Consider the following 27,900-nt stretch of genomic DNA (forward strand, 5'->3'; position numbering starts at 1 on the left):
CACGGAATCACCAGTTGAAAACAATTCCATGGAGCTGGAGAGCCACTGCCAGCCAGAGTAGAAGGTGCTGAATTTGATGGACCTACAGTCTGATTCAATATGAAGTAGCTTCATACACTTCTGTGTGGCTTGGCTTTTTTGCGCAAGTCACCTCAAGTTAGTTGCTGTCTTCTGCAGTGCGCCTGCCCTTTGTAAGTGGCACAGTGTTATCTGGGTTATGGATGGGAGCCATGCGAAAGGGATGGGGAAAGTTCTCTTTCCCCCCCCCTTATCAAATACTTGTTTTAATTACAATTTACACTGCAAACTCTTGGAACTAAAGTGACCCTTGGTAGAATAAAACTTCTATGCTGTTAGTTAACTAAAAAGCAGCATAAATATTGGAAGTCATCAGGCTGTGAGCAGGAGCAAACTTCTTGAACCCAGTGAGTCCACGGGGGCCACAGCAACTCCAGACTAGGAATGAGAACATCTCAGCATGCCCAACCCAATAGAGCCAGTACAGGATTCTATGGGCTACAGGCTGACATAGCAAAGCCTCTAGAAGTCCCCATGGGGGTAACTGTGCCCTACCATTATCTCTAATTGTAGCCCCCTACTCTTGTTGCCTACTAGCAAATGTATAGCACTTACGTGTCCTCCTCCTGGTCCATTCACATGTAAAGAGAAATATTTGCTTTACCTGGTGTGTACAGCAAAAAGTGGAGTGGGGAGAGCTCAGCAAATAGTCTGAGTTGCTCCTGGGGATCACAGAGCCCTTTGTGGGGCTGGATTGAGAAAGACCTTGCTTGGAACAAGCTAGAGCACTGGCTTCTGATATGCTCTCAATGACTTCCTCTGCCTTCCCAGAGATACCCCTTCCACAGAGCACAAAGCTTCTCAAGCTTAGAACAGGCCATGGTGCAGGCACAGAAGATCCCGTCGCTGAATCAGCTGCTGGCTGAGGCTGCCAGGCACAACGTATCCATCATGTTTGACTTGCGGCCTGAGGAGGATCCCCAGTATGAGTACCTTGTCAATGTTACTGTAGAGACCATCTTCCAGTCAGACATTGCCCCTGAGCTGGTGAGTGTGGCTGGGACTAAGCGTGATGACTGGGTTTGTAAGCTATTATTCTGGAAAGTATAATTGCAGTCATCAACCTTTTAAAATATTATACTGTTTTATATGAAATATTATGTTAGTGGTAATTACCTGTAATAAGATTGTTGCTCAGTTATTTTATGATATTTGAATGTAGAATGCAGAATTCTGCTTATTAATGGACTAGTTTAATTGTTTAAAAAGTTTTTTAAAAACCACCAAAACGTCTGGTATTTGGGAAGTCTGCTGTACATTGGACATAGGGCATATTCATTCCTTTTCTGTTGAAGCTTTGTTAATCATAACTTTGTTTTTGCATTGTTGTTGGTTTTTAATTTACATTGTGGAACCTGTACAGCTTTATATGTTAGGGCTAATACACAATAAAACCAGCTATCTACCTGTCAAAAAAATAAGCTAGCATTCTGGATGGGGGTGGGTTCAAAGAGAGAGAAGACTCTCTGACAAAGGGAGCAAACAGGCTTGTCTTGTGGAACTTAATCTAGGTTAAGTCTGTCTCTCCCTCACTCCAAAGGCTATGCAAAATAAGAGTGAATTAGCCACATGATGTACAGAATGGCACTTTTCCTGCCCTTCCTTTCAGGATAAGAGTAGTAAATGTCTCCTATTTCATCCTCAACCATGGCACCTTAAGAACATATAACACACAACTTCATGAACGTTGACTCTGTTAGCTAGATACAACAAAAGAATGAGGAATAAAGAAGCATACCTCACATATTTTATTTCCTCTCCAGATTCTGTGGCTGCCAAAAGAGTTTCGAGAGCAGGTAAAGAAGAAGGCACCCAAGTTCCAGCAGGTCTATGGCCGGAAGAGGCTGAATAATGAGATGGATGCGTTGCTGTATATTAACCTGCCATACCAAAATCTGAGCACTGCAGAAATCAGGTTTGCCAGGGAGAGGGGGTACTAGACAGTGACAATAGGTCTGTGCATAGTCCATGCACCTGTGTTCAAGTATTGCATGCCCAAAAGTTAATACCTTGTGCATCGCTACATGTGTATTAAGCTTCTAGAATTTATAGCTGCAGAGGCATGTTTAAAGGTGTTAAAATCTTCAAAGCTAGAGAGGAGGCTAAGCAAGATTGGTAGAATTCAAGAAATAGGGCACATGATTGGTCTGCATATCTATTGCCATTTCCTAATGCTGGCAAAAGCAGAGTAAATTAGAAAATATCTGGAAATCTTGTATAACTTAAGCAAATTGCAGTCTGGACTGTTAGTTTAGAAAAGATGTTACCCAGCTCTAGGTACTGAACAGTCCTGGAATGTGGTAGCAATGTTAGAAGGTGGCACTCTGGTACCTGATGTCATTTCCCTGTTTCTATCCTCTGAGGGCCAACCTTCTCTTGCTGCACCTTAGAGACATGCAGTCTGGCCACGGTGCTTCTTCTCTGAGAAAACTTTTATGTAACTCCCTACTGTTGTGTTGGTACTAGTGTGTGCCTCCCCCTCACCCCATTCTTTCCTAGAGAATACCGCCGTGACAACATCTCTGTTAACCTGTATGTGGTGAACGCTCCATGGCTCTTCTCGGTCTTGTGGTGTGCAGGAACCAGCTCAGTCACTACTAACGCCTGCCATGTTCTGCAGAAGATGGAGCGCCCTCTCTGGCTGCTGGTGAGGGCCATCCCAGTACCCATTGACATCCCCTCTTGCAGAGCGGGTGGATGTTTAGGGAGACTAACAACTGCCAGTTTACCACTTCAACCATTCCAACTACTCCACTGATTACCATTCCCTTTGTTCCCCTCAACCCAGCCTCGTACTACATACCAAATGATCTGGATTGTTACTGACTGTGTCTCTTTACTGCTGATTGGCTGGGCCTTCCTGCTGTTGAAGTGAGTATCCTTTGACTGGTGCCTTGGCTCCTGATGCAATGTCAGCTCTCTTCTGTATTTGGAAAGACACAGTCCAGTAGTGAAAGGCATTTCCAGCTGGCTTGCTAATGTGCAGAGGTAAAGACAGAGCTGATAAGTAACCTTGAGGGTTACATGGGATCCCTTCTCATGAAGCTGGAACAGGCCTTGGCCTTGTGCAAAGCGCACAAGTCCATTCCTCTTTAGCACAAGGACAGAAGACCTTTTTTGTCTTTAGCTATAGCTAAAGGGGTATCTTCATGCGAGGCACAAGTGGCAAGATATGAATTTCTTTTAACTAATTCTTCTTCTTTGTCTCCTTATAGAAAGTGGTCCCAGAGAAAAGAGTCATCAGGTAAAGGAGGGCTTGCGGGTTTCTTGGAATTCTTGACACGCCTGGCGTATTGCATGTGTTGTAAGCCTGCTAGATGTTGGAGGGGGACTTTATGCATTATTGTTGATAGTTGCAGAACTGGAAAGGTGGGATACACATAAGAACTTCCCCAGCACTCTTTCTTAGGGAGTGTTACATTTGCAATATTGGTCATTTATCAAAATTGTACATGGAGTCTCCCACCACATTTTCCTTTTAAGAAAAACCTGCTTCACTTCAATGGAGGTCTCCTTCAGCTGGTCCAAACACAATTTAAAATAGAAGCACATACTGAACTGCTCTCTTCTCAAATAGAGGATGAACAGCAGTATTCAGGATCACTGCAGCAAGACTGCCTAGCAGCAGCTCTTGTACTGACATCCATCTCCTTGTTCTTCCAGGTTCTGACTCAGATGTGCTATTGACAAAGATCCACAGCCTTCTCTCTGAGTGACAGGGAAGTAGTCTGAAGAGAGCTCCAGGACCTGCTGCTTCTATGACTGGCTTTGAGGCCTCTCTAACAATGTTTTCATGGGACTCATTGGCTGCTACAATCCACTGGTACTGCAGCGGTCTCTCCTCCCCTAAATCCAACAGCAGCAGAATTTGTGTTGCCTTGAGCTAGGATAAACTGGACTCCTGTATTTCAGTCTGTACCCTCTTCTACATGGTGCAGTGGGGGGGACTGTGCAGGTACTCTTTCCCCTGCCTAGTGGATTTATTTATACCACCTGGGCCATAGGCTGGGCACCTCCTGTCCTCTCAATGTGAGCAGTGACAGGATTATTTTCACTGTGGCTAAAAAAATTGTAAATAAAGTATCTTCTGTGGCTGGAAAAATTGTAAATAAAGCATCCTCTGTGGGTCAGAGGTGAAATAGGTTCTGATTCTTGGGAGGAGGGTATCTTTTGTCTTTACAGCCACCTAGGATGTTTAAACTTCAAAGATTTACTTGCAACTTTCACCCCATGCTATAGTTGGAGGGCCATCTGCTGGAAGTATATAAAATGCTTGGTGGAGCAGTGTCTTCTCCAGCTCCCTAGAGGTTGGTAAATAAATGTTTGCTGCCAAGCGCCACCCTACTGTTTCAGTCCAGTGTCAGTAACTGCTTCCCCCCCTCTTAAAACACACTCAGCCCCAGAACCTTTTTACACAAAGGTTCACTTGTATAGCATGTGAGGCAATTTATTTTGTTGGTGGTTGTCTCAGTGCCCCTTTTAGATTAATTTTTTTTTTGCTTTGTGCCTGTCACTGAAGAGTACGGTAGAGGATCCCAGTTAATTTCCATCCTACATATTTAGAAATAACCTCTTTGACAGCAAGATACATTGGGCTCATTTTCTTGTATGCTAGGCAGCCTCTGACTACATTAGGTACTTTCCCTGATTGAATTTGCTGTGCAGCTGGCACAACTTGGCAATCTTCAGAATCTACAAGACTTTATGGGTCTGAATGCAGCACCTTCAGTTATGCATGGAAGACAAGAAAACTCAAGAAGCAGCCGGAGCATGAGTACAGTGAGCTATCACTGAAACTTTAGGGCAGCTTCAGTAATGCACAGTACAGCAGTCACATGCTGAATGAGCTCTTATAGATCCTCTTACATTTGGAACTACAGCTCTTGACCAGCAGGTGACACTCTCTCCTTGTAACTGGCTGCCTGTCCCAAATGAAGCTCGGAGGGAGCTGAACACAAGCTCTGTTCTATATAAATCAATCTGCATTGTCACTGGAGAGGTGGGATGGAAACAAGCCACCTTCTGCTCAGTGCTATGGTTCAGTATCAGCTATAGCTTTTGCCTTCATTGATGCAAATATAGTCAAGATTGTGTATATCCTATCTTACACAGGCTACATGTAGCTTTTTTGATACAGAACTCTGGGGTTTTGTTTCAAACAAAGGCTGCAACTTCAGAGCCTACTGGATCAGACTAATGGTCCATCTAGTCCAGCATCTTGTCTCATGCAGTGGCCAGCCATGTCCTCTGAAGGGCCAACCACAATCACAGAGGCCCTTATGTTGCCTCCAAACACAGAACTTTCCTTTAGTCACCATGGCTAGTAACCACTGACAGAATGTCTGTGCCTGTGGCCATCGCTACATCCTCTGGCAGCAAATGCCAGTTTAATTACCGTACTTGCTGTGTAAGGGTTTCCTTTAATATGTCCTGAATCTACTAGGCATTAGCTTTGTTCAATGCCCTTGAGTTCTAGTATTTTGGGAGAGGAAGAAAAAGTTCTTTGCCAGTTCTCTCCACCCCATACATAATTTTATAAACTTCTATCATGTCCCCCCCTTAATCATCTATTTTCTAAATGGAAAAGTCATTTGTCATATTGTCACCCACTTACCCAATGTGTGGAAATCCACCTTGAGCTCGTCAGTCATCCTTGGTTTTCGCTATCCTGAATAATTTTGTCATCTGCAAACTTAGCCACTACACTGCTCACCCCTAGAGAGCCAGTTTGGTGTAGTGGTTAATCAGGAGAACCAGGTCTGATTCCTCACTCCTCTACATAAAGCCAGCTGGCTGACCTTGGGTCAGTCACAGTTCTCTCAGCCCCACCTACCACACAGGGTGTCTAATATCAGGAAAGGAAGGGAAGTCATTCCAAGGTTCCTTTGGGTAGTGAAAGGGGGGATATAAAAACATCTCTTCTAATTCAGATCGTTTATGAACAATTAAATAGTACTAGCCCTAATACTGATTCTTGTGGGACTGCACTGCTTACTTCCCTCGACTGTAGGAACTGTCCACTTACTCCTACTCTTTGCTTTCTTGTCATTGAACCAATTTTATTCTATAAGAGAACCTGTCCTTATCCCTTGATTGCTAGGTTTTCTCAGGAGTTTTTGGTGAAGTATTTTGTCAAAAGTCTTTTGAAAGTCCAACAAACTTCTGTGGTTGAAAAAGTGAAAGGATTTGTGCCAGAATCTAGTTTTCATTGGGCCCATATTCACCCTGGGTGCACCTAGTTCGAACACATCCCTGCTGTTAATAACACCACAACTGCAGACACCATGTCACAGCTAGGCAAAGAAGAAAAGAGCAAGCTGCTTCCTAAGAGTGCATACAGCAGCCACTAAGCTCGGATGTAGTTGGAAGCAGGCAGTTATGTTGGCAGAAACACGCAAGGGCTGCTCCCAAGGCTGCTGGTGGGAGGAATGGAATGGAATGTGCTGGCTGCCTAAGAGCAACTCTCTGTGCTGGAATGCAGCCTGCCCAAGAAGTCATCCAGAGCAGGCAGGGCTGCTCTCTCCACAGAGCAGGACACAAAGGCTGGCCAGAAGTGGAGGCGCCTCCTTGCAGTTGCTGCCTGGCTTTTCCTTCCCTTCCTTCCCTAATTTTATTTGCAAATACAAAAGGGGAAAAAAACAAGCAACTGAACATGCCATCTTGTCACAAGAGTGAGGTTTTTGCTTGTAAAAATGTATTTGGGGATCAAGGGGGGGGGGTTGCTTCCAAAACTTCTCGAAGGAATTAAGGGCTGCATTGAAAAGTCAGAGGGATCCCCTCCCTGTAAGTTTGGCCCTTCCTAGAGTCATCCACATTTTTGAGCAGCTTCTCTGAGCAGACAGGTTAAAAGGGATAAAAGGAAGTACTTCTTCACCCAAAGGGTGATTAACATGTGGAATTCACTGCCACAGGAGGTGGTGGCGGCCACAAGCATAGCCACCTTCAAGAGGGGGTTAGATAAAAATATGGAGCAGAGGTCCATCAGTGGCTATTAGCCACAGTGTGTATGTGTGTGTGTTTGTGTATAATTTTTTTTGGCCACTGTGTGACACAGAGTGTTGGACTGGATGGGCCATTGGCCTGATCTAACATGGCTTCTCTTATGTTCTCTGGGAATGCCTCAAACCACTTCTCCAAGCAGGGAGCAAGTGGACCAAATGTGATTGGGGACAAGCTGCTCCATGCCTCTAACAAAGTGGGACAGCTTTCCCCCCCTACAGCGATAGCAACAGTTTATTGGGGAGGTCTCTCTCCCCTGCCAGGCAGAGACAGCAACTTGATCAGAGAAAGAGATGGGTAGGACAAGCAAAAGGACCAACAGAAGCTCAGAATCAGTTACAGATGTTTTTTATCCCTCCTCAAAGGATAAGAGACCCATTTAACTCTTCAGCTTTTAGATCAACTCATACCTCCAAGATTAATCTCTCTCAATATTTTATACTGCAGAAAGCCTGAAAAACATCTGAGGAGTGGGGAGATGCTCTCTGCTGCTCAGCTGTTTTTGTGGCATATTTAAAAATCAGGCACATTAGTTAAAAAAAAAATAAAACCTCCATGTTCAGACCAACTATGCCGCTCATCACCAGACACCAGGGACAAACAAAATTGCTTTTGCTTTCATGCCTGGCTTCTAAGTTTTCCAGCAAAGGGCCATGGGGACAGAGGGCTTGAAGGAATTGATTGTTTTGATGTGGCTCAGTAAAGCCATTCTTATTCACTTACACTAAAACAGGAAGAAAACTCCCAACAAATGGTAGTATTTTGTTGAATACTGAAATCCACCCCCTCCAAGATAATCCTTGATGTCCAAAAAACTGGCTAGACTTACTAGCAGGGAAAATACACTCTACACATGATATTCACATTTTTACTACATTGCTTGTTTCAGATAGTGACCTGCCTCAAAGCTGGCTGCAGTCCTTAGAACAACAGCAGGTCAAACCCACACAAGCTCTACTATTTTCCTGGAGTCCTGGAGAATTGTCCAATTACTCCAACACTACCAGAGAAAAGTTGGACTCTGGGCGTAGTGAAAGGAGACATTTTTCATTTGCACACCCCAATTTAAAACATCCTACCACTTATCAGTGGGTTTTGCAAAACCTAAACCCAACACACCAAGCTAGATATTTCCCAAAGAATTACAGGGAAGCTTCTGCCTGTTTGTCAGCAGATGTCCCCAGTTCCTAGCATCAGCACCCTTCTTGCAGACTTGAGGTGGTCTTGGCTAGCAGCAGGACAAGAAGTATGAACTGCACTGACACAGACAGAGGATTACAGAGATTTATTTGTCACATTTTGCCCTCTAGCACATTCCACACAGCCTCTCTAGCAAAGGGGGATACTGGAAAACCCTGGAAGAGGACAGAGGGGTCTCTGGCTACAGGGGACAAAACTGAAGTTAGCAAGGGCAAAAAAAAAATCCTTTGTAGAAACAGGGTAGAACCTATCCAGGTCAACTGCCCTCCTACAATTCACCAGTCCCAGCGGAGAAGTCTGGAAGAGTATATACACTGCATGAGCTCTACCACCTCCACAACACAATCCTAGGAGGTAGACAGCCCCAGGTCACCTGGCTCTAAAAAGAACAGCTCCATCCTGAGACATGCATAGAAATCAAAGAGGAAACTCTCAGATGCTCCCGAGTCCCAAATACATCCCGCAGATCACACTACAAACAACCTTAGCAAGAGTCCCATGGAGAGATATGCCATCAATACCTGTTCTGATCCCCTGTAGCCAGTATCTTATTATTCAGTGAAGGTAGAAATATCATCATCATGCAACAAGATCAGCCTTTGCATGCCAGCTCTGTTTTCATTCATACCCCAAAGTAGCAGGAGAAGAAGAGTGGCAGGGTGCCTATTCACTCTCGCAACACAAATCAGCCAATCCTTAACATGCTTTAACATTCCTTTGATTTAGAGTGGCAAATACGGTTGATATTTTTCCATTCTTTTGGTGTATCGTTGTGCGTGAGGTACAGATTTCAAGCCCACATAAGAAGTTGTGAATATGAAAACTGGTGGGGCACTTATATAATTAATCAATCCTAATTCAATTTTGTAACTGCAAGCATGCCACTCCTCCCAAGAATAGCTTGAAGCACACAAATGCCAGTCGCCTAGCTGTGCTGCCCTGACCAAAGATTTTCAAGCTTTGGCTTACATTTTGAAGGGTAGTGAATTTCCCTAAGCAGCCCTCTGGAACAGATTTGTTTTAAAATGCAGTTACTGTATTTGCCTGAAAGGAAGACCTAATTTTTCACTCAGTCATGCTGGCAAGAAAAATAACATGTCTTAAATTAATGCACAAGTTACTAGTATGTACAGTAATAGAAAGACTGTGTATAATATTTTCTTTTCAAGGGGGAAGGTCAACTTCCAATTAGGATCATCTTCCTTTCTGGTAAATATAGCTTTCTAAGCACTGAGAAAACAAAACTGATGTACTATACACTCATGCACCTGAAGGCCACTAACCTCTGCCAGTTTTCTCATTTTCATGTTAATCGTGCTGCTGACTCAGCTCTGCTATCTGGCAAGGGACAACTCCACAGGGAGCCTTTCTGCTGGCAAAGTGTGAAAAAGCTTTTCCTGAGTCAGACCACTTCACTCTCCCGTGAAAGTACAACAGGTAATGGTCACAAAACGCACACATAATGTAGCAAGGCCAGGCTACAGCCAAAAGCCTGGTAACAGGAGCCTGTGCTGACACTGCTAGGAAGTGGTGTTTGGTCTGTCTCTTCTTTCCTGCAAGACACGCCTTCCTATGAGACAGTCTTTTACTATAAGGAGACTTACACATAGCCAGAAATTACTTAACTACAGGAAGAGAAGGCAAGCTGTGGAGTCCTCTATGGAAAGTTTTTAGCAATTAACTGTGTGTGTGTGTGGGGGGGAAACGGGGGCCTGTGCCAATTGCTTCTCTAGACAGTGCTTAGCCTTGATTCAGAGAGTTGAAATGTCACTGTTTCCCATCTCCAGTAATAATAAATTTCTAAGCACATCACTGCAAGAAAGGATAATCTTGAAGCATCAACCCTCATTAGATGGCAGGGCCAGTTTTAGAAGGTAGCCCATCCATACCCCCCTATTTCTGCCACAGTAAATATTCCAATGCTGATAAGGAACAACTAGATCTGCCCCAGGGCTTCCCTGGCTCCCAAGAATCTTTCTCCAGAGTGACAAAGTGAACTCCAACCTCCAAATCCAAACTGTTCTCTCCAAGTCCTGCCTATAAGGCTCATCAGCAAAAGTTAACTCAAAGCTACAGATCCAGTGACTGCCCCAAAGTGACAAGTCTACTCTCCTCCCCCCAGTTCTATAAAGCAATCAGGGCTCAAGAAGCTTCAGAAGTGACAGCTGTGAGCCAGTTATTATAAGGCTTAATGGATACACCCCACCCCACCCCCCAACACACACACACTGCCAATCCCTGCAATGCAACCTGTTGGCAATTCATGATTAGTTGCTGAAAGCATAACATTGCTGGAGGGTCCTACTATGCAGGAAAAGCCTCCAAGCCTTGTCCACCCCACACTCACCCCCCCCCCCCGAGGAGCTTCCCCTAATCCCAACTTCAGACCCCCAGACTCATGTACTGTAGTGTTTTGTCTGATAAATGTATAATGCTGCAATAAAACAGTTTGTGCTTTTAGCCAATAATCTCATAGGGTTCTCTGTTAAAATAGAGTGTCCCCCACACCCAAGGTTTACAAAAGCTTCTACTTAATCTGCAGCTAACTTTACAGGCTACCTATAATGTACAAATCCTGCACCTGTCCAAGTCCCAAAGAACATGACTTGCTTGGTGCCCCTCTCCCTACCCCGCTCCCCCAGCTATATACCCAAGAAGGTACAAAATTGTTCTTAATGCAGCTCAGAGAAGCACACCTCCTACTACTGTCTTTGAGGGAAGGAAAGGCACCCAATATGGAGACACTTATACTAGTTTGAGGGCTACCACAGAAAGCCCGGTCCAGATTACTTTTTTAAAAGCCTCCAAAATAGTTCATCTGTAGAAAATGCCCTTCTGGGCTTTTTTTTAAAAAAAGAAGGAAAAACATGAACATCAGGGTTCTGCTTAAGGCCAGATCCAGGTTTTCCATTTCTTGACTGCAGCAGGACAGTCAGAAACAAACCCAAGGAGAAGTTTTGGTTTCTTAGCAACAGCTTTTAGCACCTGCTTGTCTGCTTTCTGACAGTCAGTGTTTTAGGAAAGTGCTACCAATAGCTCAGGCACTGCCTTCAACGCCATACCTCAGCTTCCAAATTGGCCTGATGGCTAGCACAAAGAACAGACTTGACAGCCTTGTTTCTCCCCAGAGCACAACTTTCTCTCCCCTACCCCTTCCTCCCACCAGAAAAATGCAGAAGGGAAGGACCTTGCAACTCAAGCAGCCATGTGATGTGTTTATCGCCTTCCCACCCATTTTTTCATCAAGGCTAAGGGTACTGAGTCAAAGGATGGTTGAGGCAAAGATCAGGCGAAGGGCTGGTGTCAGCACAAAGTGGCTCCCCTTCTGACCATCTCAGCTGGTGCTGCCCCATGAATTCAGAGAATTGCTCCTTCAGGGCATGAAGAGTCTTTGGCCATATTTGGAATGCTCCCCTGGCTCCTTGCAGGGAGGTCTGGCTGTGGCTTGGAGGGCTTATGGTAGACTCAGGAAGAGACGTGGCACTTAACAGGATCTCCTCCTTCCTGTTGCAGTTAGCTCTTCTTCCCAGCTGACTTGAAGAGCAGCTAGACCAACTCCAGGTGCTCTCCGCATTCCAGACTCTTCTGGGGGGTGCAAAGCTCCAAAACCAGAAGGGCACTGGAGAGAGAAAGATGCAAGTTATTTGTCTGCAGGGTACAGATGGCAACAGAAACAAAAACAAACTCAGAACACTTCAAGCACTAAGGAAACACAAGTTTTTATATATTCAGCATCCCCCTTTAGACAGAACCTCAGTTTCCCAAGTTAGAATTTGCAGACCAGACGCAGGGTCCCTTTGACCTAGGAGCCTGTGTTTACTAACAGATGTTTGCAAGATTCTCCCACACCAGACAAATGTAGGTTAATCTGCCCCCAACCGAGTCTCCATCTTAATCCTCCAGTATCAGATTGCTTTTAGTCTCAAAACTCAAGAGATTGTGTGCTTTGCAATAAATTACAAGTTTGGAAGCCAGGCTGTTTTCCCATTCCAGTTTCTGGCTTCAAGTACACCCTGCCATAAAATGTTCCACAAGCTAATTCTGTCCTTGGTCTGTCTTTTTGCTCTACTTTCCTCTCTCTCAAGAGACCAGAATGAACTCCTAACTCTATATAGTAATTCCCCAACTATCATTCTACTTTCTTTAATAACTGGAGCAGGAACAAACATCTGAATTTGGAGAGAACTTGACATGGTTTCCTGGGCAATATTCTTTTGAGCATTCAGAAAGTAGAATTAAAACTGGGACAGAAACAGTGAAGAGGACTGCTTATCCGTACTATCAAAACAGTCAGTCACCTAATTACCCATGGCAAGTGCAAATAATATCCAGACAACCAGGCAGGGGAAGCTTTACAGAAGCTGGCTCCTCTTTTGATAAAGGAAAAAAATGACAAGCATAAATGTATGTGCAAATAGGCAGCCTACTAAACATTTTGTAGCCTATAAAATGCTAAGGACTTGCTCCTAATATTAAGGAGACACTTGCCAGAATGGTGCCTTCCTTCTCTTTAATTCCAAATGCTTCTCTTCATTAGGGAGGATGACTCTGGCCATTCTAACGCCTTGTATGACAGAAATTTCCATTAGCCAGCTAGGGCTAGCAAAAGAGGAAACAAACTAGGAGCTTCTAATCCTGTACAGTGTGTGTATGTGAAGATCCTGGCTCCTGACACATTGCCACAGACATATCTCTGCCTTGGTGCCATGACAGACATCCTTGGGGCAAAACCAGGTCTGCTGTCCACAAAGGAGACAGGAAGAAGAGTTTATAGCATGTTTTCAGTCTCCAATTAAAAAGTCCTTGCTGGTTTGATGCCACATCCACCTCACAAGAAGAGACAAGGCTATGAAGACAAGCACTGTGTGAGGCCTACTGGAACCAGGAGTACTTTGTTAGGATCCAGTGCAGGCATGCAGATTACCCACAACACAGCTATCTGTGCGTCACCAGCTGTTGTTTGTTACCTGAGAAACATTAAAGCAGATTTAAAGCAATGGACATTAAACCTCAGTCTAACAAGACACAATCTTGTCTAAGAACATTCACAGAAGGAGATCTTGAAGGCTGTGTTTGCTCTTTCTGTTTATCATTCCCATGATAAGAGACACCTATTTACAAATAGTTAATGGACTGCCATGGAACTGAACAGACTTTCACTTGATGGAGTCAAAACTAAATACTGGGAAGGGAAGCTGGAAGAAGTTTCCAAAAGACAGCACAGTTATGGAAGCAGAAACAGGCCCACCAGCCGTGCGATTTTATTCTGCTCTTACCACTCACCTTCACATCCCTGAGAATAGAAGCATATATTCCAAGGTAGCAGCTCTTCAAAGTTCCCCTGACATAACAATAGCCTAGGCTAGAACAGCAAATTGGATTAAATCCAAGACTACTTTATTCTCACTGAGCACTGGAAACAATTTTCAGCCCTATTTAAGGCTGGCACAAAAAATGTGATACTGGTTCCTAGACACGTAAAATGTTTTTCAAAGCCCTGGGCAAAGTGATCACACTCTGGGTCTTTTTCAAACCTATGACTGCCTGAAACAGGAGGAAGCATTGCTTAAGTATAAAGTTGGGAGAACCAACAAACTGACTTCAAGCTGGAACTTCAGCTCCAGCAGTGATACACTCACCTACCTTTGTCAATCCTGAAGTTAACTGGGTACCCAAGTGTGGTTGGAGGCCTGCGAGGTGCTGGGGTAGGCAGGAGCAGAAGGAATGGGTTCAAAATTGAAGTCCAGCCCTTCTCCGTCCATGAGGTCGGTATTGATAATGTAATCCACATCACATTCAAGGTTCTCCATGTACATATCAACATCCAAGTCATTAGGCAGCCTATCCTGATTACCTCCAAAAGGAGTAAGAGTGGCGGCAGATACAGGTGGCAAAGCACCCAACTGTATCACCTGGGTAGACTGTGCTGGGCTGGATGCCTTCAAGGTGGACAGGCCTGCTGCATTTTGCGAAGCTGTCACCATGGTAAGGGCAGAGGTCAAAGCAGTGGTACCGACCGAATCCAACTGCTGTTCCGAAGGCTTTCTGAGCAGGTTAACTGGGCTCATCTTGCTTTTAGAGGATTGGTCCCCCAAGAGCAGAAAAGTCTGGCTGTTCAACCTGCCTCCACTCTGTGGGAGGATTGGATCTACCTGCGTCATCATCACATCACTAGGAGGTGGTGAGTTGGAGGTCAAGAGGGCTTCCAGTGTCTGTGGACCAGAGAAATGGCCACCAGAGCTGTGCAGCGAGATATCAACAGGGTTGAAGAGGGAGCTGCCAAATGATGGTGCATGAGTAGCTGAGTTCTGGTTCTGCAAGGGAAAACTGGGAGTTCTCTGAGCCAGACCACTCGAAGTATGCTGCTGAGCTGATAGCAAGGATGAACTGGGTGACATCAGGTTTAGGCCATCAATGAGTTCCAGCTCCTCTGTCACAGTGGGTGGAACGTTGCTAGATGCACTGGAGTAGACGAGAGAAGGGAGGAGCTCCTCATCGGGAAGGTCATCCTGCTCAGTCAAGATTGGAGAAAGTCCTAAACTGATGGTGCTGGCATTGGAACTGGTTCGAGGCCGAATACTGGTCCATACATCAGAGTCCTCGTTGCTTCTTGCTGAGGGGCTGCCAGGCCACTTGGGGTAGTGAGAGCCTGGACTATCAGCAGGAGGTTCTGAGGCCACCTGCATAGCCGCCTTTTTCTTTGAAGCTTTCCCCCTGACTTTTGCCAGTTTGCTGCTGTTGTCCATGGAGGCAGCTCTCCTCCGTGGAGCTTTCCCACTCTTACCACCTTCTGGATTGAGCATCCACCAAGAGCTCTTCCCTGTAGCTTCATTGTGCACTTTAATGAACTTGCTATGCAGAGACAGGTTATGCCGGATGGAGTTCTACGGGGAAACAATGAAAAGAACAGCACATTAGCACCATTCCCATACAATCTAACCCCCCCAAAAAACAACACTCCTGAGAAGAAGAATGACCCACAAGCCTAGAGATGTTTCTTGGCTATCAGTATAGCCAAGTTTGTCTGGCTTTCCAGTAACCACTCATTCAGAAAAACCTCCCCGTGAGATCTATTTAAAACATTTGTTCAAGCAGACTGTATGTACTATTTCAGACTTGAGATTACATTCAGCTGGGGGCAGGGGTGGATAGCCAAAATGCAATAGGCCAGAGATGCTGAGCACATTAATACGCTGTCTCTTTCAACCTTTCAGTGCATCTCTAGCACCCTTCACCTGTTTTCCTTTTCCAAGTGTTTCCTTGCTACTCTTCTGCCTACTCTCCTGCATGCAAAGGAATATTCAGCAGAGATACCTTGCTTGCATGCACTGGCATGTAGTCAGAATCAGACACACTGCTAACCCTTTTACAATTCCAAGCCACTGGCAGACATTCTTCTTGTGGAGGCATGCTACATTTTTGTCAGGCAGCAAGGTACCAACTCAGCCTGTAAATAAGGCCAAAGCCAAATTCCAAGGAAGAGTGAAAAACAGAAGCAATTATGCCTTCCATCTAAATTACAGCAATATTCAGAAGTGACTGGCCTCACTATTGATCTTACCCACCTAGCCAAAGTGAAGCAGAAGACAGTTCAGGAACACTTTCCCAACTTTGCCTAGGCCTCTAATGGAACATGAGGAGGCTTGCCTCAAAAAAATGGTGGGCCCTAAAAATGTTGTATTGCTCTCCAAACTGGACAGCATCCAGTACTGCTAGCTGACCAATTTATGGTGACAACAGAAGCAATTATACCAACTGGCTTCTAAACCTATGACTTCAATCAGGAGTTTATGAATTTTCAACCCATAATATTGTTTTGAAATCTCTGAAGCAGCCACACCTACCTGGGATTCTTCTGACTGCAGAGAACCTCTCTACAGTGTTCACGAGAAAAAAATAATCCAGCACACCACAGACCACTCATGGCTGCTCTTGATTTAGAACGGGAGTCTCATTTACCATCTCAGTGGTTTGCAAACTGTGAGAGGCTACACAACCCCGCCCCAGAGGGAATGAGCCAATTCCCCGGCCAAGAACAGCCTCCTCCCCACCCCCAAGGAATGGCTGCTGTCTAATTGCCTAACCACAAGACTTTGGCTCTGCTTACTTCAGTGTGACTTGAAACCAAGAGGTTCAGAACAGCATGTAACTTCCTAGGAATAGTAGTAAGGTTTTGTTTCTGGGTAACAGGCCTGCTCAGCCAGAACCACAATGTGCTAAACCTTGCGTCAAGAAGCGTCCTTGGCCCAACAGCAGAACTGTTCTGGTACACTGGAGCTGCTGGATGGAGCCATCAAGCCTTGATTTCTCTTGCGAAAAGGAAAGCACTTTTCAAGATTTTTGGTTTACAAATAAAAAGGCAGAAATGACACCATGACAGCACACAGAAACTGCATGCACCATATCATATCAGCATTTTTAGTTTGATGCCTGTAGTAGCCTTTATAGTTTAGCAACTGAGCTAAAACTGTGCTGGTTAAAACACCCAGGACCTTTGTGAAGGCAAAAATTTAATATTAAAAAACCCCTAGAGTTCAAGGTTTACTCAGCCTCAAAGCAGATGCTATTACCACAAACAAAGCAAATGAGCATCACAGAGCAAGCAATCATAGGAAAATCCAGAGGAAACCTGGAAGGGGAAAAGATGAACTAGCAAAAAGCACGGAGCCACATAGTTAAGAACAGGGCTGAGTTTGGCCAAGTGATATTTAATCCAAATTAAGCATTTACAGTTATTGACAGCTTAACCTGCAATCCAACAGGCACTCATTACTATCTGCCCACCCCAATTTTCTGTGTGATTTCAACAGCACTTTCTGCTACACCCAGACCAAGACTGTCTGAACAACATTTTTTTAAAATAAAAGCACACTACAAGGAATTATAAGATAGGCCTGTTGTTACTTAGAAAGCCGACCTAGTAACCCCACCTCCTGATTCCCTCTCACACAGGTTAAGTGTTCTGATATTCCACTTATTCTTAAAGACAAAAAATACAAACAAATCGCATTGTCATTCAAAATACCTTCCTACTGATTTAACCCCTGGTTAGTTACCCAACCCCTTCCATAACAGAATAGGTCACACGCCATCTCTGGAAAATACATGGGCTCATGTTTCAGTGATCCTTCCAGGGAAACAGGGCAGCGCAGTCACAAGACAGCTACCTTGGATGTTCTATCACATACCTTTGCCATTTCAATATGCTACATATATGTATCATGGTGCTACTACTAGTGAAACCTAAACAAATTCTAACCATTGGCGGAAGTGGGGCACAGGGAAGGAGAGTCTCAAATGTAAAGAACTCACGTCACTTAGGATTTTATATATCTCCTGCTTCCCCCCCCCCTCCAAAAAAAAAGTCAGCTTTCCAACTCAGCACACTTATGAGAGAGAGAACTCAAAGTCTTGAATGCTTTAATAGCTAAATTTAGTAAATATGAATCAACCAGGCCTGTACTTGCAGCAATCCACAGAAGAAGAAAATCTGGCATGATTTGTATGAATGGCCTAAGATCTATTAAACCCAGTGAACAAATGTTCTAAAATATAAGTTAACAGAAGAATGAATAGAAGAAATCACCAAGCCAGACACAAAGCCTCTTTAACTTGGTAGGGTGGGGAGGAGAGGTGACAGCACCCTGTTCTTTATGTAGCCATGTGCCTCTTTTAAAAATAGCCCCTTATATGCTTTCACTTTGTTCTTTATCTGAGGGATGCTAACAGAAAAATACTTGATCAAAAGTGAATGTGAATAGCAGTGCATTCATTTGTTTTTACCCATTTTCACTACAGGGGCATTTTGACAAGCTTTTAAGAAAACTCAGTACCAGAAAATGCTTATCAGGTAAATGTCATTCCCTTCCATTGGCATTCACTCTCAAGCCCCTTTCAACATTTTACTTTTTTCTCTTTCCTGGAAATTCCTCCTTCAAGAAACCTACTGCTTTCTGAATTATCTGTTTACTTTGGAACATCTGTCAGTGGTCATAAAAATAATCAAAAGCAAGTTAAGACTCATGGTCCTCTGGGTTCTGCCCCATACACAGTCCATTCCAATTAAATGCGCCATCTCCCACTTGGAGTCATTCTGAAAATGCCCCGTTAGTGACCACCAAGAGTTCCTTAAACACTCCAAGGATTTGACAGCAAATTGGAAAGGAAATTATGGTTTGTTAAAAATAAATTTTGATATATCAAATGCTCAGACTTGCCTCAGACAAAACACACCTTGTCTATCAAACTGCGAGATCCTATTACATGCCAAGAAGAAGCTACCATTCTCCAATGCAGATGAAAGTTTCATAGCCAAAGAACATCAGTCCACTCCTTAATTGCACAGCACTAATGCCCCTGCCCCCAGAAAACTTATAATCTGAAGTCTGATATACGAATGGGGCTCAGCAAAGGTAACAGAAAATCGTATGCTACTGCATTCTATGTGGTTTGACTTCATTGAGATCAGAAAGAATAGTTTAGCAATGGCTTCATAAAAAGTTGAGGGTAGAGGCAGTACGTGAACATAAAGTGCCTGCTTCACACAGACATTCCAAGAGACAGAGAATCAGATTATTCCCTACTTCACAATTCATACATTTTCCCTGCAAGCATGCTATACTCTAGAAAGGATTTTTCCACTTCATAGAACCAGACAATTCAAGTGCCACTGTCCCAGCTTTCCTTCTACATATCCTGCCTTGCAGTGTAAGCAATGATCTTCCACACTAGGAGTGGCCAACGGTAACTCTCCAGATGTTTTTGGCCTACAACTCCCATCAGCCCCAGCCATTGGCCATGCTGGCTGGGGCTGATGGAAGTTGTAGGCAAAAAAATATCCGAAGAGCTACCGTTGGCCACCCCTGCTCCACACCATTCAGACATGTAAGTAGGAAGTATCACCGAGTTAAGTTGACTGAACAGCCAGTGGCTCTATTTCCTACTGTTAATGCCCCCTCCACCCCAAGCCTCATAAACAATGCTTCCAAAAACTGCAACACATCAAGTTCATCTTTGCCAAAATCAATTTCCTTCTCCTACAGAATTAAACTGGGTAGGAACTAGGAAGAGAGTAGAGATGGAAACGTGCATGCGCTAAAATATGTTTTAACCCAATTGAAGCTATACAGAAAACATTAAAAAAACAGACTGAAATGGGGGGGGGGAGAAGCATCAACAGAGGTAACAAGTGAAGCTGCATTAGTATCCTTAAAGCAGATATCCTGGGGCCCAACACAACTGCAGGGCAATCCTGGCATATGCTCTGCAGAAGAAATAGGTTTCATAAACTGGCAAGAACAACAGTAAGGTTGTCCAAGATTATTCAACCTGGGTTACAAACAGCAGTCAGTACACTGTGTCAGGAAGGAGCAGGAAAGTGCCCTCTGGGACTCTGAACCCAAATGGCTCTGGGGTGGGGCATGTTTGTCCTGCTCTGTTCTTGTTCAGTTAAGCACACCCTGTTTTTAATCTGCGGCAAGGCTGACAACACCTCAAGAAGGTGCTCTCTATGGGTTCTCAAGCAAGGATGCCTACTGATTCTTGAGCAACGGACTTACTCCCCTCCTTTTTCTTTCTATCTGACATCCTCACTGGCCACCCACAGTCAGGCCTTATTACCTATCAACATCAGACCAGAATCCCTTCTTGCCTCCTTTGCAAACCCATACCAATGTTTCCCAAAGCACAAATATTTGCAAGAAATAAAAGAGTTATATGTTCTTCTTCCTAACTTTCCTACCTGTTCCACTGCCAGCTTACTGCTCATGCCCCAGCTGACCTGTGCCAAGCAGGAATTTTAGTAGGTCAGGAACATCAAGCAATCATGCAAATACCATAAGAGTTTCTGAAGTCAGAAACAAGGATTATTACAGCCAGATACTTTTCCAGGACACTACACTTCTTTCTAGCCATGTGCATAGCATGAAGAAGCACAAAGCAAAAATTAACACTGTCATATTTATTCCTTTTGTTCTCTACCCATGACAAAGCTTTTCAAATCATCTTGCTTCAACATTACTTTTTTGGGATAATACAGGCATACAACATAACCCCAAAGAACCAGCTGAATGTTTCTTCATTACAGTGTACCAAAGCTAAAGCAAACACAAGGCCAGCCTTTAGCAATTCTCAAAAGCACTTCCCTTGGTACTTCCAGGATGAACTCAAATGAAAGGGAACCCAAACTTACAGAAAAGATGTCTAACAAAAGCCTACTACTTCATGGAGGAAATAAGCATAGCTTCTTCGTGTGTACCACATCACTCCCTCCCATTTCAGAGTGCTGGCTGGAGGGCCTTCTTCCACAATATCCAATTGGATGATCAATGTCACAGAGAACTGCAAACATGGAAACTCACCCTAGTTTTGATCTGAGTTATCTCTATCTTCCATGAACTTTCAGCTCCAAGGGGCAGAGACCAGCTCCAGAATAGCATGCTGCAAGAAACTGCAGCAGCACAGCAAGGGAGCTGTTTTCATTCTGCAGATCCCTGTATGCAGACTGGATACTTGAGAGACAAGTTCACATCTTAAGCGCTTTTCTTTTCAAATGTTTCTGTCCTTTAAAAAAAATTCAATTCTCATGGTATGGCTAGTCCGAAGGACATCTTCTCTGCTTCCAATTAATAGATACAAAGCACCTTAACCCACACCCAGGTAGCAAGACCAGAAGGATTTAAACTTTTATTCATAAAGAATCAACAGGATCATTATACAGGAGCTTACAGACATCCATCACTGAATCTACCCTTGAACTTCTCTCTTTTTACATCCCAGTTAATTCTTAACTTCTGCATTGCAAAGAAAAGAGACAAGTCACAAGGCCAGTGTCTAGTAACCTCTAAGTGTTCACATTAACTTGTATCTACAGAATGCTTCTCTGAGCGATTGCAAAAGAATTGTAAAATGTAATTTTTAAATGATGGATGTCTAAATCTTCAAATGTCACAGTACACATATGAGCCTTTCAATTGCATCCCTGAAACCTGCATGGGAGAGGCCAGCAGCAGGCACTGCTTGCTCTAGATCAAAACAGTCGTCACTGCCAAGCGATGCATTTCAGCTTCATCTCATACAGGACTTCTCCTTTAATGACCTGTACATACAAAAATAATATCGCTTTTGATTACTCAAAAAAAATGTTCTTTATACATAAAATAAGTGTTTTTGAAAGAAATTCCTGCCAATTTCAACACTATGGACCTTGATTCAAGCATGAGAAATATAAGCAAATGAAGAAGTGGATGAAGAAACAATAGCAAGCCAGCACAGAGAGGTAGAGACCATGGGGCCTGTATGCAAGAATTGGGGTTAAAACTTCTGCTAAGCTGGGAAGCTCACGTGGTTTCTGGCAAACCTCAGCCTCTCAGATTAACCTACATGTTAAGGATAAATAGATCTACTGTAACCTTGGGGTCATTAGCCATACTCTGCAAGCTCACATTTATGTTACCATAAATATTCCCCATGGCACATAAGTGAGGGCAGGAAAGGGGACCAACAGTCATACTTAGCTGAGAAGCATCCCACTTAGCTTGGTAGCCTTTTGGAGATGCCTGTCCTGCAGAAGATAGCAAAGGCAACATGGAAAGCAAAGCAAGTTTTTTTTTAAACTACGTACTTGAAATGCAAATTTGCAAAGTGTGGATAATCACACAGGTGGTGCTATTCTGAGATTCAGACTAGGCATGAGGGGGGAGAAGAACACTCTCATCTGAAATCACTACAGGAGCCAACTCCATTTAACACTGGCATTTCCCATTTTTGGAACAAACAAGGCTCATATTTTAAAATAAAGAGTCTTCTTTCCAAGTGCCTTTTCAGCTTGAGCTTCCTCAAGGGAGGGCAGACATATTCTCTCTCTGTCCAGAGCTCCCTTTCTGAAGGAAGGGCTGTATGAGCCAGGAATGCATGCTATGAAGGAGTTATTTATACCGAGCATCAGTGCAGCTGGGTGACAAAGAACTGAAGCCCAGTACTGAAATTCATTCAAATGACACTTGGCCTTGCACAGCAGCCTGGCCTAATGTCTCTGATTGGGCTCCTGCCTTTCCAGGAAATCTTCAAGAACATTTACAAAGGGGGCAGGGAGTGGCCTTTCTTGGAAGTGCTGAAACAAAGCGAACTGATGGGCCAAGCAAAAGAGATGCATTCACCCCCTCCCCATTCTGGTCACTTTTTATTAGCAAGCCTAGGGTAGGGGGAGCAGTCAGCTGTAATCGCTCTCCTCCCAATTTCTTTAAAGCAGTGGTTATTAACTTGTGTGTTGGGACCTTCAGGTGGTCCCTTCAGCCCCTACAAAGACTACTCCGCACCCATCCACCCCTGTTTTCAAGAAAGAGTTGCAGCTACTACACATGCAGCTAAGTGCACATGCAAACAGAACACGGGTAACATGCCACTTGTCTTTCATTGAATATGCTTGCACCTCAGCATCAGGCCAGCATGATAAGGTCACTCAGAAGTGGAGAGGGCTCCTGTTCTAGTGCAGGCAGGTTCAGACGCCACCCAACCTCCCAAACCCTCCCTTGCCTCCTGTCTACTCCCACTGCCTAGCACAGCCAGGTCCATTACCACAACCCACAATTCATTTCTCCATCACACACATCTGCTTGCTGCACAAAGCCCCTCTCCTCACAAAAGCAGTTTGTTGCCTTCTCTCTTTTCCCTCCACTTAGCTCTACCACTGCTGTTCCTCTGCCAGTGAGATCTTCACTGTTCGGTATGTGTTCTTCCTGCATGTAAGCCCTGTCTCCCAAAAATTCTTGCTTGCTTTCTTTTCCCCTTCCTCAGCCTAGCCAAGATCCACACCTGCTAGCCAAGACCCCAACATTCTGTGTATCTGCTTGCAGAGTGAAATACCCTTCACTGGCAAAATTAATCTTTGGGAGACAGCATTCCACATAGTTAACAAGCAATAGCGATGGCAAGGCATGGGAGATGGGGGAAGAGGGAAACGAGAAACGTAAGGCAGGAGAACACTTCTGCAGCAGAGAGACACATCTCAATCTGCCTGTGTTGGCTTGCTCTTCACTACAATATACTTCCTGCTATACCTAGGTCTGTCTTCAACTGCCCGCTGTCCTGGCCTGGTGAGGTCATTATTCTGGCTCCTCCTGTTCTCATCACATGTCCAAAGTCACAGTTTCCTTTTTAATCACCTGCTTGTAAATGAGTCCAATAGTGCTTCCTGGGGGCTCTCAGACACCTCAAAGGAAATGTGATTATTAAAGAACATACAGCTGGAAAATTCCTAGTATAAAAGTTAAATGTTCAGAAGCTAACAACTTTTAACGCATCAATGAGGAAGGGGTTTACGATTATCAGACATGTGAGATTTCCTGAGTGGCTTTTTCACACGTATTGTGTAGCTCTCAAAGCCCCCATCCCATAGGTCAGCTTGAAGAAGGCATTTGTCTCTTTAAATCACTTATCCAAGCCACGCCAGCTGGAAGCATGGAGAATACATTTAAAGTTAAAGTTGCTTTCTTTCTACCTCTACCTCCCCCATTTATCTGCTTTTCTTCCTGCTCTCAAACATCTGAAGTTCATGTCTTGTGGCTCTCAAACATCTGACATTTATTCTATGTGGCTCTTACGTTAAGCAAGTTTGGCCACTCCTGGCAAAAGCATTTTCTAAGCTTGCACTGTTCACAGATGCAGATGAAGTTGTGATCTCCATACTTTTGCCCTTGGAATCAAACTGTAGTACACAGAGAAACCAGGAGAAAGAGAGAAAGGACACAGAACCAACACAAGCCTCCTGTACAAAGAAACTCCCTGCAAAAATCAACAGCCAGAGGATCTGCACAGAAAACACAGCACAGGGAATTCTACTCACTTACACTTGCCTCATGCTGTGGGCTAAGATCCATACAAGCGTTAAGGTCTAGCAACTGTAGCATCCCTACCTAAGCACAGAGGTCAGCGCCAAGAACTTGTTGGTGCCCAGCAACCCAAGGATAGCTGACGGGGCAATCTGGATTGAGGCTGTTTGGTATTCCTTTCTCTTCTAGTCTCTCTTAAGGCTCTGCATTCAGTATCAGAGATCTAGATGAAAGAAAAAGCCATCTAATCCAGCCTACTGCTACATCACCACCCTAAATCTGTCTAAGGTACCAATACTTTGCTCTCTAAGAAGCTCTTCCTCATTATCAGAAGTGTTTTATGTTTATACCAGCCACAAAAGTGTAAAAGAATTCTAGTTTAATGGTGGCTCAAATTAAGTCCTGTCAGATGGCAGTACAGTAACTACAGTACTTAATGCTGTACCTGCTGATAAGTCACACCCCATGACCCAGAAACCTTGCAGTCTAGTTCCAGAAACCTAATGCTGAAAGTTGGTCCCTTTGGTGGAGCTAAACAATCACAATAGACAAAACCCACCTCCAAACTTCAGCGTGCCTAAATGATGCAATTCTCCTATCCTTTGTGGACACAACTCCTATGTCTTTTCAGTGACATCAACAGGTACTCTCCTCTCCCATTCCTGCAACACTGGCTGAACACACTTCACCTGTTGAACTTTATTGCTTGCAATCTCTAAAAGCAAAAGGGCAATACTTTTATTACAAGCTTTAAAAAGTCACAAAGTAGCAAACGATTTCAAGAGGCAGGAAAGGAAGGAGAGAAGCCACTTCTGGCAAAAAGCGTGGAAAAAGCCATATCTGCAGGTAGCCCACAGTGCAATACAACCCCCCCTCCCCCGCTGTCAGTCACACTGCCAGGAAAGCAAAGAGGAAGGGAGAAAGACGTAGAAACTCTACGCTCTGTTGTAGCCCGGTGACGACGGATCAGGAAGTCCTCAGCTCGAATCTCGCCTTTTACTGAGCGGCCTTAGGCAACTCTCGCAAGCTGCAACATATAAGGCGAATGGGAAGCCACAATACCATCGGACTACCTCACAAGATTGATGTAAGGAGTGCAAAAAGATCATGCTTCACTCTTCTTTCCCTGTTCTCCCCCCGCCCCCCTTTCGGGTCTCACCTTCCACCCGGCAGAGCTATTGCTGTCTCCCTTGTCACGGAAATAAGGCACGGAACGGACCATCCACTCGTAGATCTGCGCCAGGGTGAGCCGCTTATCCGGGGCGCTCTCGATGGCCTGGCTGATTAAGTCGGCGTACGACTGGCTACCCCAGGCATTGCGACGCGCCCCGCCGCTGCTCCCGCCGCCGCCGCTGCTCTTCCGCGCTCCGCCGCTCCCAGGACCTCCTGCCGCCGCGGCTGTTGTCACTCCGCCACTGCCGCCAGGCTCCTCCGGGCTCCCCAGCCCGCTCCCGGATCCTACCCCGCCGCCGGGTTCTGGGTCGGGCTCCGCCGGCGGCCCTGCCAGCTCCGGCCGGGGTAGAGGCCATGTGCAAGAACGTGGCCGACTCTGCGGAGGAAACTCGGGGTCCAAGGCCGCCTCCGCACCCGCCGCCGAGGGGCTCCCGGACGCCTCTGCCATGGCGCACCTTCCGCTCTCGCGCTCCCTCAGCGCCGCCACATCACCGTCTCCTCAGGGCCACAGACTCGCTGACTGACTAGCGCGCAGGCGCTCCGCAGCACCTCCCCCCCTCGGAGGAAGGTATAGCCCAAACCCCCTAAAGCCGCACCAAACGTCCCCCCCCTTCGATTAATGGCACCGTCCGCCTCGCCTTTCTCTTCCGAGGCTCGACGCCCGGCCTTGGCGCGCGCGCGTTCGCTTTCTCCTTTTCCTCCCCCTCCCGCCTCTTTGCCCGAATAAGCTTCGCCAACCACAGCAGCCAGCCGCACGGCAACACTCTGTTTACCGGACTTCGGGAAAGAGAAGTCTACGCTTGCGCGCAACGGCGTATCTTGGGAAGTGTAGTCCTATGAATGGACTGCGTGGAGAAACAGATCCTGGAAAGGACTCGAACTCCCATAGAGCGGAGCGAGGCCCAACTCGAGAAAAAAAAAATCGTGGCAAGTCGTGCTAGTTGGAAAAAACTGCAAGTCCCAGAGAGCGCTGCAGTAGCTTCTCCCTTATTCTAACTCGGGCATTACACATTACATAACCAACCAATCTGCTTGCTTGAAAACAAACCTTCCGAGCCGTACTGGGCGACGCGGCTCTTCCACTCGTCGGCTATTCTAGCTCCGAGGCGCTACTCCCTTCCCTCCAGCTCCGTGTACTGATGTTTGCTAACTATCAAATGTTGCACCTAAATTTTGAACGGCATTCCCTCCAAAGCATTGTTTTACTGCTTCAAAAATCACTCGGTATTCTGAGTGGCTCTTATGAAAAAGAAAGGCCGCCTATAAATTAACTGAAAAAATAAATTTTCCAGGCTGAAGAACATAAGAGAAGCCATGTTGGATCAGGCCAATGGCCCATCCAGTCCAACACTCTGTGTCACACAGTGGCCAAAACCCCCAAGTGCCATCAGGAGGTCCACCAGTGGGGCCAGTATACTGGAAGCCCTCCCACTGTTGTCCCCCTAAGCACCAAAACTACAGAGCATCACTGCCCCAGACAGAGAGTTCCATCTATACCTTGCGGCTAATAGCCACTGATGGACTTCTGCTCCATATGTGTATTCAATCCCCTCTTGAAGCTGTCTATGCTGACAGCTGCCGCCACCTCCTGTGGCAGTGAATTTCATGTGTTAATCACCCTTTGGGTGAAGAAGTACTTCCTTTTATCAGTTCTAACCCAACTGCTCAGCAATTTCATTGAATGTCTACGAGTTCTCATATTGTGAAAAAGGGAGAAAAGTACTTCTTTCTCTACCTTCTCTATCCCATGCATTTGTAAACCTCTATCATGTCACCCCTCACTCGAGGTTTCTCCAAGCTAAAGAGCCCCAAGCATTCTCCTTTCTTCATAGGGAAAGTGCTCCAACCCTTTAATCATTCTAGTTGCCCTTTTCTGCACTTTTTCCAATGCTATATCTTTTTTGAGGTGTGGTGACCAGAATTGTACACAGTATTCCAAATGAGGCCGCACCATTGATTTATACGGGGGCATTATGACACTGGCTGATTTGTTTTCAATCCCCTTCCTAATAATTCCCAGCATGGTGTTGGCCTTTTTTATTGCAATCGCACACTGTCTTGACATTTTCTGTGAGTTATCTACCATGACCCCAAGAGCTCTCTCTTGGTCAGTCTCTGCCAGTTCACACCCCATCAAACTTGTATTTATAGTTAGGATTTTTGGCCCCAATGTGCATTACTTTGCACTTCACCACATTGAACCTCACAACCCTCTCTGGTTCCCACCAGCTCGAACAATTTAGTGTCATCCACAAACTCAGCCACTTCACTGCTTAGCCCCAACTTCAAATCATTAATGAACAAGTTAAAAAGCATCAGACCCAGTACTGAGCCCTGCAGCACTCCACTACTTACCATCCTCCACTGAGAAAATTGCCCATTTATACTCACTCTGTTTCCTATTAATTAGCCAATTTTTGATCCACAAGAGGACTTGTCCTTTTACTCCATGACACTTGAGCTTACTAAGGAGTTTTTGATAAGGAACTTTATCAAAAGCTTTCTGGAAGTCAAGGTAAACAACATCTATTGGGTCCCCTTTGTCCACATGTTTGTTCACCCCCTCAAAGAACTCTTAACAGGTTAGTGAGACAAGATCTTCCCTTACAGAACCCATGCTTCC

At 45.0% G+C, this 27,900-nt stretch overlaps 2 protein-coding genes across 6 annotated transcripts in view; one reads left to right on the top strand and one right to left on the bottom strand.

Moving 5' to 3' along the window:
* GDPD2 (glycerophosphodiester phosphodiesterase domain containing 2) overlaps positions 1 to 4,217 on the top strand; it is a 444,005-nt gene extending 439,788 nt beyond the window's left edge. For all 5 annotated transcript variants that reach the window (XM_060249921.1, XM_060249922.1, XM_060249918.1 and 2 more), the window contains 6 exons: positions 850 to 1,065; positions 1,842 to 1,993; positions 2,578 to 2,725; positions 2,867 to 2,949; positions 3,294 to 3,322; positions 3,742 to 4,217. In XM_060249921.1, the coding sequence (XP_060105904.1) occupies positions 850 to 1,065; positions 1,842 to 1,993; positions 2,578 to 2,725; positions 2,867 to 2,949; positions 3,294 to 3,322; positions 3,742 to 3,794 (681 nt within the window). In that variant the 3' untranslated portion in view covers positions 3,795 to 4,217. The remainder of the gene's footprint in view (positions 1 to 849; positions 1,066 to 1,841; positions 1,994 to 2,577; positions 2,726 to 2,866; positions 2,950 to 3,293; positions 3,323 to 3,741) is intronic.
* Positions 4,218 to 8,347: 4,130 nt separating this feature from the next.
* FOXO4 (forkhead box O4) lies at positions 8,348 to 26,038 on the bottom strand. The gene is made up of 3 exons (XM_060250192.1): positions 25,264 to 26,038; positions 13,921 to 15,161; positions 8,348 to 11,896 (listed from the first exon to the last, which is right to left on the bottom strand). Exons 1-2 carry the CDS (start codon positions 25,723 to 25,725, stop codon positions 13,938 to 13,940), a joined length of 1,686 nt encoding a protein of 561 aa, XP_060106175.1. The 5' UTR covers positions 25,726 to 26,038; the 3' UTR covers positions 8,348 to 11,896; positions 13,921 to 13,937.
* Between the last annotated feature and the right edge of the window lie 1,862 nt (positions 26,039 to 27,900).

The sequence above is a fragment of the Heteronotia binoei genome, chromosome 11 (genome assembly GCF_032191835.1).
Source record: "Heteronotia binoei isolate CCM8104 ecotype False Entrance Well chromosome 11, APGP_CSIRO_Hbin_v1, whole genome shotgun sequence".
NCBI classification, from domain to species: domain Eukaryota; kingdom Metazoa; phylum Chordata; class Lepidosauria; order Squamata; family Gekkonidae; genus Heteronotia; species Heteronotia binoei.

Bases quoted from the DNA above. Each gene is read 5' to 3' on its own strand.
- FOXO4 (XM_060250192.1), bottom strand. From the start codon at position 25,725: ATGGCAGAGGCGTCCGGGAGCCCCTCGGCGGCGGGTGCGGAGGCGGCC. The intron at 15,162-25,263 runs GTGAGACCCGAA...GTTTCCCCGTAG, and splicing joins ATAGCTCTGCCGGGTGGAAG to AACTCCATCCGGCATAACCT.